We start from the raw sequence: 17,054 nt of genomic DNA on the forward strand, positions 1-17,054 counted from the left end.
ATTTAGGATTAACTATCATAGACTCAGTTATTTTTTTTCTGTGTACATTAATAGTACATTAAGTATTTTATTTTCTTTCACTAATAAACTAATATGACTAATGTTCTGTTGACCACATAGCACGGTGGTCAAAATTTATATCATCTTGCTTAAAATATTAAAAACTAGATAGAATATATTCTGAATATAATAAGAAAACAGAGCCCATGTTTTGTTTTTCATATAACTTCTGCCCCCAATAGGGCCACCCACTGATGAATTTCACTTCAGTTTGAATTTCAAAAGTGGAGGTGGAAGAAAAGTAGCTTCAGTTTTTTGGGGGAGGAGAGAATGATGGGATACCAGATTCTGATTTAGGGCATTGTCATTCTTTTTGGTTAGATTAAATAAGTCTTGCTTGGATTATTTTCTTTCAGTCTGTAAATTGTGGGGATGATGTTTAAAGTCCTTATGAGTTATAATATTCTGAACATTTTCTTTAGATTTTATAGTAAACTTTCTACTGAGGTTAGTATCTTTTGTATATATTTTTCTATTCCTTTTTACATATTTTGCTATTCATAATAAATGTATGTATTGTTTTCCTCCTAGGCAAGAGTATATTTTTTATTGTTGTTTTTTTTTTTTTTTTTTTTTCATTTGGAAACTTCAGGACTCCATTAGCCTCCACTCCCATTAGCCTGCATTGATGGGGGAGGGATTTCAATTAGTGTATTTATCAGAGAGACTCTATGGTGCATACCTCTTATTTCCAGAGTTTAGGTTTCTCAAGTCATGTTTGACAATGGTTGTTGTAATGATCATGATTAACTAAAACATCTGACTTCTCAGTATAAACCATCTCTTCCTATAAATGCTTTGGATAATGATTAGATTGAGGAGAGGACTAGATGTAGTTGAGTTTCACCTTTTCTGGACTCTTTGTTATTGGTGTCTTGTTGCTTCACTTACATCTGGGTGCCCAGAGGCAGAAGAACGAAATGTGCATCTGTCCCCAGGACAGGGAGCTGTATTTGTGTTTGTGAGGATAAAAGAGAAGAGAAACCTTACCTTGATGTAAAATTTATTGACAATTTTATGCAATATAGGAGATCATGACAATAAATTCAGAAATAGTAGTATCTAGTTCCAGTGGTGGCACAAAAGATGCAAATATTCTGACTCATCACCTACTATAACATTCTTTGTTCAGAACATGGAATGTGTTACAATATTATTGGAGAAATTTTGGCTCCAAAATCATGTTTCTTAGCTCCCTGGATAGGTTTGTCAGTGGTCAATTAAAATAAAATCTGGAAAGTCCATAATCTGAGTCTGAGAAATTTTTAAAAAATGCTCATTTTATCCTAAAGCACCCAAATGACTTTGTCATATAGTTTTGAATATAGTTCCAAATGCTATTTACTTCTTCCATTCATTGTTTTCTAACCAAAGAGCTTAGTGATTGTGGAGCCTTACAAAAACCTTGCACCAAACAAAAGAAATAGAGTACAGTGCTACAGTTAAATAAAAGGACAGCTATATACCCCCCTACCAAAAGAAAAGGTCATGTATCTTAATTCCATGTTGTATGTCTCATTTCTTATTTGAGCTAGTTTGTTTTCTGTTGGTTTCAAATTATTCAAAGTAGTAATACCTTTGTTCTTGGACATATTCATAGAGTGGAGTGTTACCTTCTAAGTAAAAGGAACCTGATTCTGTTCTCTCCCTTTTATGGCAACCTCTGGCCTCAGAGTTTCTTGTATGCATGTTGTCCACATCCTGACTATATATACTGATGCTTCCTAACAAACTTGATGTGGGCCCTTGCTTTTGTTTTTCCCCACTCCATATGGTTTTACTGCTTGATGAATGTCTATACTCATATTTTTCACTTCCTGTAGGGTCTTGTCTATTAAGAGAGTGACTAGAAATGAACCCTTGCCTCCTGCTTCTGCTATCACCTGACTGCTCATAGCTGTCACTTGATTGGTCATGGCTATATACTTGTCTTTCATTGGTGCTGAATCCAGATTGACCCTGGATGTCTACTGATTGTCTATTACTTGATCCTTGTCTTACTAAACTTGTGCTGGATCTTATCTGCTCCTGAGAAGATGTATCTCCTAAATGCTCCTGGCTGGATTCATGCATACTTATATTATTGAACTCCGACTGTCCATGAGTAGATCCTGATGATTCATGAATCTGTTTCCCCCAATCTTTGGAATTCCCTTTATTACCACTATGGGATCCCTGCCTAAGAGTTGAACCAGATTTTGAATGGCAATGAGCTGATATAGATTGTCCATGGCTGAATATAGAATGGTTGCTTGACTGCCACCTTCCAGATTGAACATGAGTGTCACTTGATGGTTCATGACTTACTACTGAATGCCCATGACTAGATCCCTGCCTTCTAGTTACACTGGATGCAGACTGATTATGGGAATCAACTGATTGTCCATGACTTGAACCTTGTCTTTCTGTTATTTCAGTTACTTTTGATCCTGTATGGTCATAACCAGAAATTAATTGTCCATGTGTAGACACTTGATTGTTTGCAGCTCTCTCTGTTGACCTCAAAGGGCTAGAATTGTGGCTGCTTGTTCTGCTGCCCCCAGAGGGTCCATACCCAGACTGCCCATAATCATATTCAGCACTTCCATAACTGCCATGTTTCCATCCTTGACCTGATCCATGTCTTTGTCTTCCACTAAGCTGTGACTGAGAATGACTTACTCTAGATTGGTGATGACTGCTATGTGAATGCTTACTTATGCTATCACTGGTGTGTTTATGAGTATCATGCGACTGTGTATGGCTGGATCCACCTTGTTCTGTTGTGCCAATTCCTAACTGTCCACGAGAAGATGTGGTGTGCCTCTGAGCTGAACCTGAGAATGTAGATTTGTCTCCAACATGTCTATGGGAGGATGCCTGTATTCCTGATCTTCTGGAACTAGGTTGCTTATGAATTGAAGTCTTCCCTTGTTCAATTATGGAATGTTTAGAACTATCTCCTGACTCTTCAGTACTAGAACCATGTCTTCTGGTTGTATTACTAACTGTGTTTTGGGGGATAGAACCAAAATGCCTATGACTAGAAACTGAGTGTCCTTGTGACACACCTGAGTGCCTTTCAGTGTCGCTGGACTCACTCACACTAGATCCCTTTCTTCCAGTCCACCTGGATTCTGCGCTGGTGGCTTGTCCATGACCAGACTGGGCAGGTCCAGTGGTGTCTCCTGTCTGTGGGCGAGTAGTTCCCAGTCTACCTTCATGGGTAGATGTTGACTCTCTAAGTTGAGATCCAGCATGGCCATGAGGGGACGCTGTGTGTGTCTGTGGGACTCCTGAAGGCCTTTCACTGGACTCATTGATGCTGGATTCTCTTCTTTCAGTCCTACTGGATTCTGACCTGGTGGCTTGTCCATGAGTGGACTGGGTATGTCTAGTGGTGTCTCTTGCCTGTCTGTGAGTAGTTCCCTGTCTTCCTTCCCAGGTGGATCCCGACTCTCCATGTTGAGATCCAGCATGGCCATGAGGGGACCCTGCCTGTGTCTGTGGGACTCCTGAAGGCCTTCCCCTGTCCCTGGACTCACTGCTCCTAGATCCTGTTCTTCCCGTCCTACTGGATTCTGTCCTGGTGGCCTGTGCATGACCAGACAGTGTATGTCTAGTGGTGTCTACTTGCTGTCCGTGAGTAGTTTCCTGTCTTCCTTCATGGGTGGATGCTGACTCTCCCTGTTGGAATCCAGGGTGGCCATGAGGGGACCCTGCCTGTGACTGTGGGACTCCTGAGTGCCTTTCACTGTCACTGGACTCACTGACACTGGATTCTCTTCTCCCAGTCCTACTGGATTCTGACCTGGTAGCTTGTCCATGAGTGGACTGGGTATGTCTAGTGGTGTCTCTTGCCTGTCTGTGAGTAGTTGTCTGTCTTCCTTCCCGGGGGGATCCCGACTCTCCATGTTGAGATCCAGCATGGCCATGAGGGGACCCTGCCTGTGTCTGTGGGACTCCTGAAAGCCTTCCCCTGTCACTGGACTCACTGCTGCTAGATCCCGTTTTTTGGGTACTACTGGATTGTGTCCTGGTGGCCTGTCCATGGCCAGACTGGGTATGTCTAGTGGTGTCGTCTTGCTGTCTGTGAGTAGTTCCCTGTCTTCCTTCACGGAAGGATCCCAAGTCTTCATGCTGAGATCCAGCCTGGCCATGAGCGGATCCTGTGTTTGTCTGTGGGACTCCTGAGTGCGTTTCCGTGTCACTGGACTCACTGATGCTAGATCCCGTTCTTTGGGCCCTACTGGATTGTGTCCTGGTGGCCTGTCCATGACCAGACTGGGCATGTCTAGTGGAGTCTCCTACCTGTCTGTGAGTTGTTCCCTGTCTCCCTTTCAGTGTGGATCTTGACTCTCCCTGTTGGAATCCAGGGTGGCCATGAGGGGACCCTACCTGTGTCCGTGGGACTCCTGAGTGCCTTTCACTGTCACTGGACTCACTGACACTGGATTCTCTTCTCCCAGTCCTACTGGATTCTGACCTGGTGGCTTGTCCATGAGTGGACTGGGTATGTCTAGTGGTGTCTCCTGCCTGTCTGTGAGTAGTTCCCTGTCTTCCTTCCCGGGTGGATCCCGACTCTCCATGTTCAGATCCAGCCTGGCCATGAGGGGACTCTGTGTGTGTCTGTGGGAGTCCTGAGTGCCTTTCCCTGTCACTCGATTCACTGGCACCGGATCTGCTTCTTTGGGTCCTGCTAGATTCTGTCCTGGTGGCCTGTCCAAGACCAGAATGAGCTTGTCTAGTGGTGTGTCCTTGCTGTCTGTGAGTAGTTTCTGGTCTTCCTTCCTGGGTGGATCCCGACTCTCCATGTTGAGATCCAGCATGGCCATGAGGGGACCCTGCCTGTGTCTGTGGGACTCCTGAGTGCCTTTCACTGTCACTGGACTCACTGACACTGGATTCTCTTCTCCCAGTCCTACTGGATTCTGACCTCGTGGCTTGTCCATGGGTGGACTGTGTATGTCTAGTGGTGTCTCTTGCCTGTCTGTGAGTAGTTCCCTGTCTTCCTTCCTGGGTGGATCCCGACTCTCCATGTTGAGATCCAGCATGGCCATGAGGGGATCCTGCCTGTGTCTGTGGGATTCCTGAAGGCCTTCCCCTGTCACTGGACTCACTGCTCCTAGATCTTGTTCTTCCCGTCCTACTGGATTCTGTTCTGGTGGCCTGTGCATGACCAGACAGTGTATGTCTAGTGGTGTCTCTTTGCTGTCTGTGAGTAGTTCCCTGTCTTCCTTCACGGGAGGATCCCAAGTCTTCATGCTGGGATCCAGCCTGGCCATGAGCGGATCTTGTGTGTGTCTGTGGGACTCCTGAGTGTGTTTCCGTGTCACTGGACTCACTGATGCTAGATCCTGTTCTTCGGGCCCTACTGGATTCTGTCCTGGTGGCCTGTCCATGACCAGACTGGGCATGTCTAGTGGAGTCTCCTACCTGTCTGTGAGTTGTTCCCTGTCTCCCTTTCAGTGTGGATCCTGACTCTCCCTGTTGGAATCCAGGGTGGCCATGAGGGGACCCTGCCTGTGTCTGTGGGACTCCTGAGTGCCTTTCACTGTCACTGGACTCACTGACACTGGATTCTCTTCTCCCAGTCCTACTGGATTCTGACCTGGTGGCTTGTCCATGAGTGGACTGGGTATGTCTAGTGGTGTCTCCTGCCTGTCTGTGAGTAGTTCCCTGTCTTCCTTCATGGGAGGATCCCAACTCTCCATGTTGAGATCTGGCATGGCCATGAGCGGATCCTTTGTTTGTCTGTGGGACTCCTGAGTGTGTTTCCGTGTCACTAGCCTCACTGATGCTAGATCCCGTTCTTCGGGCCCTACTGGATTCTGTCCTGGTGGCCTGTCCATGACCAGACTGGGCATGTCTAGTGGAGTCTCCTACCTGTCTGTGAGTTGTTCCCTGTCTCCCTTTCAGTGTGGATCCTGACTCTCCCTGTTGGAATCCAGGGTGGCCATGAGGGGACCCTGTCTGTGTCTGTGGGACTCCTGAGTGCCTTTCACTGTCACTGGACTCACTGACACTGGATTCTCTTCTCCCAGTCCTACTGGATTCTGACCTGGTGGCTTGTCCATGAGTGGACTGGGTATGTCTAGTGGTGTCTCCTGCCTGTCTGTGAGTAGTTCCCTGTCTTCCTTCCCGGGTGGATCCCGACTCTCCATGTTCAGATCCAGCCTGGCCATGAGGGGACTCTGTGTGTGTCTGTGGGAGTCCTGAGTGCCTTTCCCTGTCACTCGATTCACTGGCACCGGATCTGCTTCTTTGGGTCCTGCTAGATTCTGTCCTGGTGGCCTGTCCAAGACCAGAATGAGCTTGTCTAGTGGTGTGTCCTTGCTGTCTGTGAGTAGTTTCTGGTCTTCCTTCCCGGGTGGATCCCGACTCTCCATGTTGAGATCCAGCATGGCCATGAGGGGACCCTGCCTGTGTCTGTGGGACTCCTGAGTGCCTTTCACTGTCACTGGACTCACTGACACTGGATTCTCTTCTCCCAGTCCTACTGGATTCTGACCTGGTGGCTTGTCCATGGGTGGACTGTGTATGTCTAGTGGTGTCTCTTGCCTGTCTGTGAGTAGTTCCCTGTCTTCCTTCCTGGGTGGATCCCGACTCTCCATGTTGAGATCCAGCATGGCCATGAGGGGATCCTGCCTGTGTCTGTGGGATTCCTGAAGGCCTTCCCCTGTCACTGGACTCACTGCTCCTAGATCTTGTTCTTCCCGTCCTACTGGATTCTGTTCTGGTGGCCTGTGCATGACCAGACAGTGTATGTCTAGTGGTGTCTCTTTGCTGTCTGTGAGTAGTTCCCTGTCTTCCTTCACGGGAGGATCCCAAGTCTTCATGCTGGGATCCAGCCTGGCCATGAGCGGATCTTGTGTGTGTCTGTGGGACTCCTGAGTGTGTTTCCGTGTCACTGGACTCACTGATGCTAGATCCCGTTCTTCGGGCCCTACTGGATTCTGTCCTGGTGGCCTGTCCATGACCAGACTGGGCATGTCTAGTGGAGTCTCCTACCTGTCTGTGAGTTGTTCCCTGTCTCCCTTTCAGTGTGGATCCTGACTCTCCCTGTTGGAATCCAGGGTGGCCATGAGGGGACCCTGCCTGTGTCTGTGGGACTCCTGAGTGCCTTTCACTGTCACTGGACTCACTGACACTGGATTCTCTTCTCCCAGTCCTACTGGATTCTGACCTGGTGGCTTGTCCATGCCCAGACTGGGTATGTCTAGTGGTGTCTCCTGCCTGTCTGTGAGTAGTTCCCTGTCTTCCTTCCCGGGTGGATCCCGACTCTCCATGTTCAGATCCAGCCTGGCCATGAGGGGACTCTGTGTGTGTCTGTGGGAGTCCTGAGTGCCTTTCCCTGTCACTCGATTCACTGGCACCGGATCTGCTTCTTTGGGTCCTGCTAGATTCTGTCCTGGTGGCCTGTCCAAGACCAGAATGAGCTTGTCTAGTGGTGTGTCCTTGCTGTCTGTGAGTAGTTTCTGGTCTTCCTTCCCGGGTGGATCCCGACTCTCCATGTTGAGATCCAGCATGGCCATGAGGGGACCCTGCCTGTGTCTGTGGGACTCCTGAGTGCCTTTCACTGTCACTGGACTCACTGACACTGGATTCTCTTCTCCCAGTCCTACTGGATTCTGACCTGGTGGCCTGTCCATGACCAGACAGTGCATGTCTAGTGGTGTCTCTTGCCTGTCTGTGAGTAGTTCCCTGTCTTCCTTCCTGGGTGGATTCCGACTCTCCATGTTGAGATCCAGCCTGGCCATGAGGGGACTCTGTGTGTGTCTGTGGGACTCCTGAGTGTGTTTCCGTGTCACTGGATTCACTGATGCTAGATCCCGTTCTTCGGGCCCTACTGGATTCTGTCCTGGTGGCCTGTCCATGACCAGACTGGGCATGTCTAGTGGAGTCTCCTACCTGTCTGTGAGTTGTTCCCTGTCTCCCTTTCAGTGTGGATCCTGACTCTCCCTGTTGGAATCCAGGGTGGCCATGAGGGGACCCTGTCTGTGTCTGTGGGACTCCTGAGTGCCTTTCACTGTCACTGGACTCACTGACACTGGATTCTCTTCTCCCAGTCCTACTGGATTCTGACCTGGTGGCTTGTCCATGAGTGGACTGGGTATGTCTAGTGGTGTCTCCTGCCTGTCTGTGAGTAGTTCCCTGTCTTCCTTCCTGGGTGGATCCTGACTCTCCATGTTGAGATCCAGCATGGCCATGAGGGGACCCTGCCTGTGACTGTGGGACTCCTGAGTGCCTTTCACTGTCACTGGACTCACTGACACTGGATTCTCTTCTCCCAGTCCTACTGGATTCTGACCTGGTGGGTTGTCCGTGCCCAGACTGGGTATGTCTAGTGGTGTCTCTTGCCTGTCTGTGAGTAGTTCTCTGTCTTCCTTCCTGGGTGGATCCCGACTCTCCATGTTGAAATCCAGCATGGCCATGAGGGGACCCTGCCTGTGTCTGTGGGACTCCTGAGTGCCTTTCACTGTCACTGGACTCACTGACACTGGATTCTCTTCTCCCAGTCCTACTGGATTCTGACCTGGTGGCTTGTCCATGCCCAGACTGGGTATGTCTAGTGGTGTCTTCTTGCTGTCTGTGAGTAGTTCCCTGTCTTCCTTCCTGGGTGGATCCCAACTCTCCATGTTCAGATCCAGCCTGGCCATGAGGGGACTCTGTGTGTGTCTGTGGGAGTCCTGAGTGCCTTTCCCTGTCACTCGATTCACTGGCACCAGATCTGCTTCTTTGGGTCCTGCTAGATTCTGTGCTGGTGGCCTGTCCAAGACCAGAATGAGCTTGTCTAGTGGTGTGTCCTTGCTGTCTGTGAGTAGTTTCTGGTCTTCCTTCCCGGGTGGATCCCGACTCTCCATGTTGAGATCCAGCATGGCCATGAGGGGACCCTGCCTGTGTCTGTGGGACTCCTGAGTGCCTTTCACTGTCACTGGACTCACTGACACTGGATTCTCTTCTCCCAGTCCTACTGGATTCTGACCTGGTGGCTTGTCCATGCCCAGACTGGGTATGTCTAGTGGTGTCTCCTGCCTGTCTGTGAGTAGTTCCCTGTCTTCCTTCCCGGGTGGATCCCGACTCTCCATGTTCAGATCCAGCCTGGCCATGAGGGGACTCTGTGTGTGTCTGTGGGAGTCCTGAGTGCCTTTCCCTGTCACTTGATTCACTGACACTGGATCTGCTTCTTTGGGTCCTGCTAGCTTCTGTCCTGGTGGCCTGTCCATGACCAGAATGAGGTTGGCTAGTGGTGTCTCCTTGCTTTCTGTGAGTAGTTTCCCATCTTCCTTCATGGGTGGATCCTGACTCTCCCTGTTGGAGTCCAGGGTGGCCATGAGGGGACCCTGCCTGTGACTGTGGGACTCCTGAGTGCCTTTCATTGTCACTGGACTCACTGACACTGGATTCTCTTCTCCCAGTCCTACTGGATTCTGACCTGGTGGGTTGTCCGTGCCCAGACTGGGTATGTCTAGTGGTGTCTCTTGCCTGTCTGTGAGTAGTTGTCTGTCTTCTTTCCTGGGTGGATCTCGACTCTCCATGTTGAGATCCAGCATGGCCATGAGGGGACCCTGTCTGTGTCTGTGGGACTCCTGAAAGCCTTCCCCTGTCACTGGACTCACTGCTGCTAGATCCCATTTTTCGGGTCCTACTGGATTCTGTCCTGGTGGTCTGTCCATGGCCAGAATGGGCATGTCTTGTGTTGTCTCCTGCCTGTCTCTGAGTAGATCTTTCATTTTTACCTGTGGGAATTCCTCCTGATTTTTCATGGTCATTTTCATAATGCTCCCGGGTAGTTGCTGAATATGTCTCCCATTTATCTGTCTGGGCTTGGCTGTCATTTTTGTGGTTATGTTTCGCGTCCTGTGTTGTAGAAGTCCTTCTTTCCTGACTTGATCCTTGCCTTTGTTGGCTATGTCCATGAATGCTGTCATGATCTTCAGTCTCTTTTGCTGTTGTACTGTGTCTCTTGTTTCTCTCATTATCCCTCTGAGTAGTTTTCTTTGGGCCTGTTTCTCTTATCTGAGTGTGGGCTGAATCTGATATGGGTCTTCCATGTTTTGGACCCTCTTTTCCTGAACTAGTGTGAGAGCTTTCTTTTCCCCTTACCCTAGATTCATGTTGTTTATATCCAGAAGATTCCCCTGAGCTAAACCCATGTTGATCATAAGTAGAAGACTGTCTTGTGCTAGCATGTTGATCAGGGTTAGAGGACTTTCCTGAGCAGGATCCTTGGCCAAAATTGGAGGATTGCACTGAAGTGGAACAATGTTGACCACAGCTAGACTGACCTGATCTAGACTCATGTTGTCCAAAGCCAGAAGAATGACCTGAGCCAGTCCCAAAGCTAGGGGACTGATGTGAACTAGATCCATGTCCAGAGCCCGAGGATTGACCTGTCCCAGACCCATGTTGTCCAGAGCTAGAAAATGGACTTGCACCAGACCCTTGTTGTTCAAAGGCAGAGGACTGACTTGAACCAGACCCATGTTGACCAAAGCCAGAGGATTGGCCTGAGCCAGACCCATGCTGTCCAAAACTAGAGGAATGACCTGAGCCAGACCCATATTGGCCAAAGCCAGAAGACTGACCTGAGCTGGATCCATGTTGTCCATAGCCAGAGGTCTGACCTGAACCAGACCCATGCTGGCCAAAGCCAGAGGACTGTCTTGAGCTAGACCCATGTTGTCCAAAACTAGAGGACTGACCTGAGCCAGACCCATGTTGTCTAAAGCCAGAGGACTGGCTTGAGCCAGAACCATATTGTCCACAACCAGAGGACTGACCTGAGCCAGAGCCATGTTGTCCAAAACTAGAGGACTGACCTGAGCCAGTCCCATGTTGTCCAAAGACAGAGGACTGGCTTGAGCCAGACCCATGCTGGCCAAAGACAGAGGACTGGCCTGAACCAGAGCCATGTTGTCCAAAACCAGAGGACTGACCTGAGCCAGACCCATATTGTTCAAAACCAGAGGACTGACCTGAGCCAGACCCCTGTTGGCCAAAACCAGAGGATTGACCTGAGCCAAACCCATGTTGGCCAAAACCAGAGGATTGACCTGAGCCAGACCCATGTTGGCCAAAGCTGGAGGACTGACTTGATCCAGACCCATACTGACCAAAGCCAGAGGACTGACCTGAGCTGGATCCATGCTGGCCAAAACCAGAGGATTGACCTGAGCCAAACCCATGTTGGCCAAAACCAGAGGATTGACCTGAGCCAGACCCATGTTGGCCAAAGCTGGAGGACTGACTTGATCCAGACCCATACTGACCAAAGCCAGGGGACTGACCTGAGCTGGATCCATGGTGGCCAAAGCCAGAGGATGGTCCTGAACTAGACCCATGCTGACCAAAGCCAGAGGATTGTCCTGAGCTTGACCCATGTTGTCCAAAACCAGAGGATTGACCTGATCCTGACCCATGTTGTCCAAAGCCAGAGGTCTGACATGAGCCAGACCCATGTTGTTCAAAGCCAGAGGACTGGCATGAGCCAGAGCCATGTCCAAAGCCAGAGGACTGACATGAGCCAGATCCATGTTGTCCACCTTTAGAAAATTCCTTTGAACCAGACCCTTTTTGATGAGAGTTTGAAAAGTGTCCACAAGAGCCAGATCCATGTTGACCATAACTAGAAGACTGACTTGTTCCAGACCCATATTGTTCACAGCAAGAGGACTGACTTGAACCTGTTCTCTGTTGTCTTCCACAGTTCTGTGTCTGACCACATGCTCTAGATCTGTATCCTCTTTGACTAGAAGACTGACTACAGAAGCTAGGCTCATGTTGACCACATCCAGAGGACTGACCTCCCGAGATACATCCACGATCTTGTTTTCCACTACTTCCTGTTTGATAACCTGACTGAGTGCAGCTAGATTGATATCCTTGCCCTCCAAATCTACTTTCCTGACAGGAACTAGAAGTATTTTGTGGACTTCCACACCCACCCGAATTGCTGGAACCATATCCATAGCTTTGTCTTCCACTGTCTTCTGAACCTTTAGAGCTAGACCCAAGCTTTTGTCCTCCACTATTTGTTGACTGAGTAGAGTTTGATTCATGCCCACCAGTATCCAGTCTATGTGACAGACCACCATGACTTTTCCTCCTCTCACTCTTTGACCCAGATCCAGATTCTGATTCATATTCCTTCCCAGATTCCCTGGTGGGGCTAACATGTGACTTGTTTCTTCTATCCCCCAGCTCTCCAGAGCTGGAACCATGTCTTTCTTTGTCACTATTCCATGAGTGACCAGACCCACGGTGTCTTTTCTCAGATTTCTCTTGGTTCTCTGAGCTAGATAAACCACCTTGCCTTCCCAACCTCCTGGAATTTGACCCATGTCTGTGTTTCACACTTCGCCTCAAGCCCTCAGAACCATAACCATACTCCTCTCCCTCCCTCCAGTTTGAATGCCTGTAACCTGATTTCTGTTCTGGTGCATCTTCTTCATCCTCTTCCATTTCACTTTCTTCCTTATGGTGTCGGTGACCACGCCTATGCTTCTTTGACCCTGAAGCTTTGCAGTATTCTTTGCTGAGAACCTTGTTGCAGGCCATAGCCAGCTTGAATACCATCAGAAGAAACTCAGTAAAGTCCAGTCTTCGGTCATGATCTCGATCTAGCATGTGCATGATGACATCCACTGTGTCTGGATCATCTGGGTTCTGTATACAAGTGACATACCAAAGGAGACCTGGTCAGCTTAGCCCACATAGTCAGCTAAAATATTCAAGTAGAAAAAATAAAATAAAATATTCAAACAGAGCTGTGGAATTGTGGCTGTTTGAAAATAGGTATTTTTAATCCAGTCAAGGGTTACTTTAAGCTAAAGCAGCCTAATAATTACGATCCAGCAGGTGAGAAGAGGTAATAGAAAAGAACTATTGGGTTCTCCAACAGGTCAAGGACCTAAGGTAGGGGACTAGGTACTCAGGTATATACAAGAAGGAATTGAATAAATCAAGTTTAGTACCTGGTATATTTTAGTTTTACATAAATTTTAAATATTACATGCTAATATATTCTTTGTTAGAATCTATAATTTTAAAGTTATTAGCTGAGTCCTTCCCAAGTAAATGGGAAAAAAATGCTTGTTTTTTGTTTATAATTTTTAGTAATTCTGGCTACTTAAGTCATATCTCCTTGTAGACATTTCCCTCTTTATATTTTTTCTTCTTTTAACTTATATTTTAGCACAAATTTATTTTCTGTTATTTTTCATAAGGGGAGACCTGGGAGCATGAAAAAGTCTGAAGGTCTATATGGTGGGGGTAAACAGGAAAATGAGGGAAAAAAATCACCTTTATAAAAATAAATTCTGCTCCAACAGACTTTCTGATGTGCCCAAGAAGTACCACTCATAGTTTGCCCAAAGACTACTGAGACTGTGCAGTTTTTAGCTACTCTTTGGTCACATAACAGAGAATGGATAGGACCCTAGCAATCTTGGTAGATAGTTCTCACCTTCAGAATTGGACGGAACTCTTTCTCTAGAAGTTCCTTTAGCTCATCCTTGCTCAGTGTGCCACACTCCCCGTCTTGGTTGGTATATTTGTAGAAAACATCAATGACTGTGACAACACTTCTTAAGAGGTCGGTCATCTTTTTGCAAGTTTAAGTGTACCTGAAGATAAAAGAAACAAAAGACCCTATTATTCATTTTCTTTTTTAAAAAATTTATAAGTAATTCTAACTTTAATAATAATCATTCTAGTTTTTCAAGTCTCTTACACTTGACAAATACAACAAATAAGGAAGGGTTGAGGATCTGTCAACACAGTTATAACTAACTTTGTTAACTTTGAGTTACTTTGCTAAGATTGTCATGGCATGTTACTGGCTGAACTGGGATAAGCACTCAGATCTCCATGTCCTGGGTGAATATATTCCTTACATGTCTCTACACTTTGTGTACTTTGGTGTTCTGAGTGTTGTCCTGGAGCTTCTAAAGTTTCCAGAACCACTCAGATGTATTGTCCTAGTCTCTCTGGTTAGTTTCACTGGTTCTCTTGAGTTAAAAGTGACAGACCTTCTGGGGCACCTGGGTGGCGCAGTCGGTTAAGCGTCCGACTTCAGCCAGGTCACGATCTCGCGGTCCGTGAGTTCGAGCCCCATGTCGGGCTCTGGGCTGATGGCTCAGAGCCTGGAGCCTGTTTCCGATTCTGTGTCTCCCCCTCTCTCTGCCCCTCCCCGTTCATGCTCTGTCTCTCTCTGTCCCAAAAATAAATAAACGTTGAAAAAAAAAATTAAAAAAAAAAAAGTGACAGACCTTCTATCATACCTACTTTTCCTCTGGCCACCAGAAGCTAAACAGGACTACTAAGGCCTTCAGCAAATAGAAAATGGTGCTACAGAAGCATGAGATAGCCCTTATCAGAGCTCAAGTACTATCCTAATCTCAGCCTTGACCAAACACTGTTCTTTTTCAGTAACCAGAAAGAAAGACTCAGCAATGCAGGCAGTAGTTTGACTAGTAGATGATTTGATCTTGGAGCCCCAAGGACTTACATTAAACAGGGAAGGGACTCTACACCAGGGCTGACCTCCGCCCTATTTGAGCTGGGCAATCCAGAAAAAAAATGTCATGCAAAAGACTGGGAAGAGAATGTGGAATGGCCTAGAAGAAGGCAAATTTCTTGCATTATTCATCTTGACAACAACAGATTTATTCTAAAAAGACCCCAGGATAAAGTAAACTAATCAAAAAATTAAAAGAAAAGAAAAAGAGACAAAAATGAAAAGGCCAAATATATATTAACTCTGGCTTAGCTCTTACTCCTGGATTTCTGCTGTGGATAACAATCAACCAAATATTCATCAGTATAGCTGGATGAATTTTCTCTCACCTGGTTCACCAAAGGAACACGTAGGATAAAGCTTGATGCAGCTTGCAGGGTGACCAGTGGATTGAGATAGTGGCCCTTATATAACTAAAAATGTGTGGGTGCTGCCCTCTGTGGGATGGACTGATTCATTTCTAATCAAATCTAACCCCTCCTCTGTCCATGTTTATCTTCCTACTTCTTCGCATTCTTATCTTTGATATGATTGCAGAAAGGATGGTGCTGGCCCAGCTTTCAGTATGAGGACATGTTACAGAACACTTTTTTTTAGCGTCATGCACTTGTGAAAAATAGACTGTGTTTTAGAGGACTAAACAAGGGAATGTGTGGTTCATTCCCTTTATCTAGTACCCACAATAAATAGCAATGTGTAAGATACTTGGCGGGTGTGCAGTAAATGTATATTCACTTGAAAATGAATATAGGCCATTAGGCTTACCTAATTCATACCTTTTGGCATTAATAATACCTACCATTTATTGAGTTTACTATGTGCTAGATATTGTGCTGAATACTTTTTATGTATCATTTTATTTGATCTTTATAACATTTCTATGATATTTTATTGTTCATTCCAAGAGCAATCATTCAGGGAGCATGAGTCCTCTTCAAGGTCACACAGCCTGTAGGTGGAGGAACCAGGGTTTGGGCCTGTAGCTACCTTACTATAACCATTCTCTTAACCATTATGCTGGCTTACTTTTGTGTATCTATCACATATACCTATTATATGGAAAATGATGCACTGTTTTAGGGGCATCAGGCCTACCCAAGCACAAAAAATATGAAAGAGTGATATAAGAAGTGCTGCCAGCCAGGAAGACAAGAAACATATTCTCTGACTCCCCGAAGGCTCTTTTCTAAGCTATAAAAGTTATGTTAATATGCTATACACAAAAGTAATGTTTCAAGAACTATTCACGGACAAATCTAGAGTGATTTTTCTTCTTGGGATATTTTTCTAGCATCCTGCTATCCATTGGTTATTTGGCAGCTTTGGGCCTAGACCTTTGGGAGAATATCATTTGTATACATAGTCTATCAAATATAATACTTTAGGGAAGTGAAAATAATCAGAAAGTTGTGTTAGGCATGGAGAGGCAGCTTTTCTGCACTTTGTCAGCACGTGATGCTGCTGCTTCTGCTGCTGCTGCTGCTGCTAAAGACAGCAGCTACATGTGCTAGCTTTACATACTTACCTATTTATTCTTTACAGTAACTCCACCATTCTCATTTTACAGATAAGGAAAGCACAGAGAAATTTAATAATTTGTCCAAAATCACAGCTAGTAAGTGGCAGCACTGGGATAGAAACCCATGCTGTCCAGTGTGACAGCTGGGTGCTTAACCACATCTGTACCACATATGTGGGGGAGGGGTCGATTTCTATCTGGGTGCCCCTCCTGCGAAGCTGTCTTACATTATTCACCGCACCATCTAGACAGTGCCTAGAACTTAGTAAATACTTAGAATGGGTGCCTGTTCACAAAATAATGGTTATACTACTGAGATATATCCATTGATCTCATATCCAGGGAGCCCAGAACCAAAATGGCCACACAGAAAGTTGTGCTGTCTCTTGGATATCGTGGTCATTTTCAATGGTAGGCATCTTTTGGAAATGTGCTTGTTTTTGTTGTGATAACCGCTATTTCAGGACAACTTTCAGACCCCAGACTCTATACCAAGACAGGTTTTAAAGCCATCCTTGCATAGCAACTCCAGTTTAGAACTTTGAAGCCAGTTCCATTGCTTGCTTCTGTGTGTTCTGTGTATTCAGGTGTCTCTTCCTTTTCTGACTTGTTTAGCATAATAACGGGAAGAATAGACTCAGAAGTCAGAAAGATTTGAGCTCCAATCTCAGCTCTGTCTTTTCTTGGCTGCGTTCCTTGGGCAGTTACCTAATCTTTTGAGCCTCAGTTTCCCAACTTTTATAGTGGTAAACACTACAAAACACTGACCTCACTGGTGGAGATTGCTTAAGATTTATTACATATAGGAGGCACTCAATCATGTTAGATAAATTAAATTAGGAGCCAAAACTAGGCCTTTAAAGGCAGAAATACTACTTTGTCAAAAGCATGACAAGTCATGATTCTTTTTCTTAAAAAAATAACAATTTTATTGAGATATAATTAACACACCATAAAAATTAGCCTTTTAAGTTG

General features: G+C 46.3%; 3 protein-coding genes across 7 annotated transcripts; all 3 read right to left on the reverse strand.

Annotated features, from left to right (window-relative positions):
* Positions 1-1,046: 1,046 nt before the first annotated feature.
* Positions 1,047-5,456, reverse strand: LOC123598727. Its single transcript, XM_045479297.1, has 2 exons — positions 5,026-5,456; positions 1,047-4,800 (listed from the first exon to the last, which is right to left on the reverse strand). Exons 1-2 carry the CDS (start codon positions 5,454-5,456, stop codon positions 4,434-4,436), a joined length of 798 nt encoding a protein of 265 aa, XP_045335253.1. The 3' UTR covers positions 1,047-4,433.
* A 1,377-nt stretch (positions 5,457-6,833) lies between these two features.
* LOC123598726 lies at positions 6,834-8,773 on the reverse strand. Of its 3 annotated transcripts, none has more exons than XM_045479296.1 (2): positions 8,176-8,773; positions 6,834-7,500 (listed from the first exon to the last, which is right to left on the reverse strand). In XM_045479296.1, the coding sequence occupies exons 1-2, from the start codon at positions 8,697-8,699 to the stop codon at positions 7,080-7,082; spliced, it is 945 nt and encodes a 314-aa protein (XP_045335252.1). In that variant the 5' UTR covers positions 8,700-8,773; the 3' UTR covers positions 6,834-7,079. The 3 variants fall into 3 exon arrangements, with proteins under 3 accessions (XP_045335252.1, XP_045335251.1, XP_045335250.1); XM_045479295.1 differs by having other exon boundaries at positions 6,834-7,683; positions 8,134-8,773; XM_045479294.1 differs by having other exon boundaries at positions 6,834-7,675; positions 8,126-8,773.
* Positions 8,774-10,002: 1,229 nt separating this feature from the next.
* On the reverse strand, positions 10,003-12,499 carry LOC123598725. Of its 3 annotated transcripts, none has more exons than XM_045479293.1 (2): positions 10,902-12,499; positions 10,003-10,550 (listed from the first exon to the last, which is right to left on the reverse strand). In XM_045479293.1, the coding sequence occupies exons 1-2, from the start codon at positions 12,381-12,383 to the stop codon at positions 10,143-10,145; spliced, it is 1,890 nt and encodes a 629-aa protein (XP_045335249.1). In that variant the 5' UTR covers positions 12,384-12,499; the 3' UTR covers positions 10,003-10,142. The 3 variants fall into 3 exon arrangements, with proteins under 3 accessions (XP_045335249.1, XP_045335248.1, XP_045335247.1); XM_045479292.1 differs by having other exon boundaries at positions 10,003-10,556; positions 10,674-12,499; XM_045479291.1 differs by having other exon boundaries at positions 10,668-12,499.
* Positions 12,500-17,054: the final 4,555 nt, after the last annotated feature.

This window comes from Leopardus geoffroyi, chromosome C1 (genome assembly GCF_018350155.1).
Source record: "Leopardus geoffroyi isolate Oge1 chromosome C1, O.geoffroyi_Oge1_pat1.0, whole genome shotgun sequence".
Lineage (NCBI taxonomy): Eukaryota > Metazoa > Chordata > Mammalia > Carnivora > Felidae > Leopardus > Leopardus geoffroyi.

Bases quoted from the DNA above. Each gene is read 5' to 3' on its own strand.
- LOC123598725 (XM_045479292.1), bottom strand. From the start codon at position 12,383: ATGGGTCAAATTCCAGGAGGTTGGGAAGGCAAGGTGGTTTATCTAGCT. The intron at 10,557-10,673 runs GTTCAGGTCAGA...AGCATGGGTCTG, and splicing joins CTTTGGCCAGCATGGGTCTG to GCTCAGGCCAATCCTCTGGC.
- LOC123598726 (XM_045479295.1), bottom strand. From the start codon at position 8,699: ATGGCCAGGCTGGATCTGAACATGGAGAGTTGGGATCCACCCAGGAAG. The intron at 7,684-8,133 runs GCCACCAGGTCA...GGTCATGGACAG, and splicing joins CCCAGTCCACTCATGGACAA to GCCACCAGGTCAGAATCCAG.
- LOC123598727 (XM_045479297.1), bottom strand. From the start codon at position 5,456: ATGCCCAGTCTGGTCATGGACAGGCCACCAGGACAGAATCCAGTAGGG. The intron at 4,801-5,025 runs GCAAGAGACACC...ACTCACAGACAG, and splicing joins AGGGAACTACTCACAGACAG to CAAGGACACACCACTAGACA.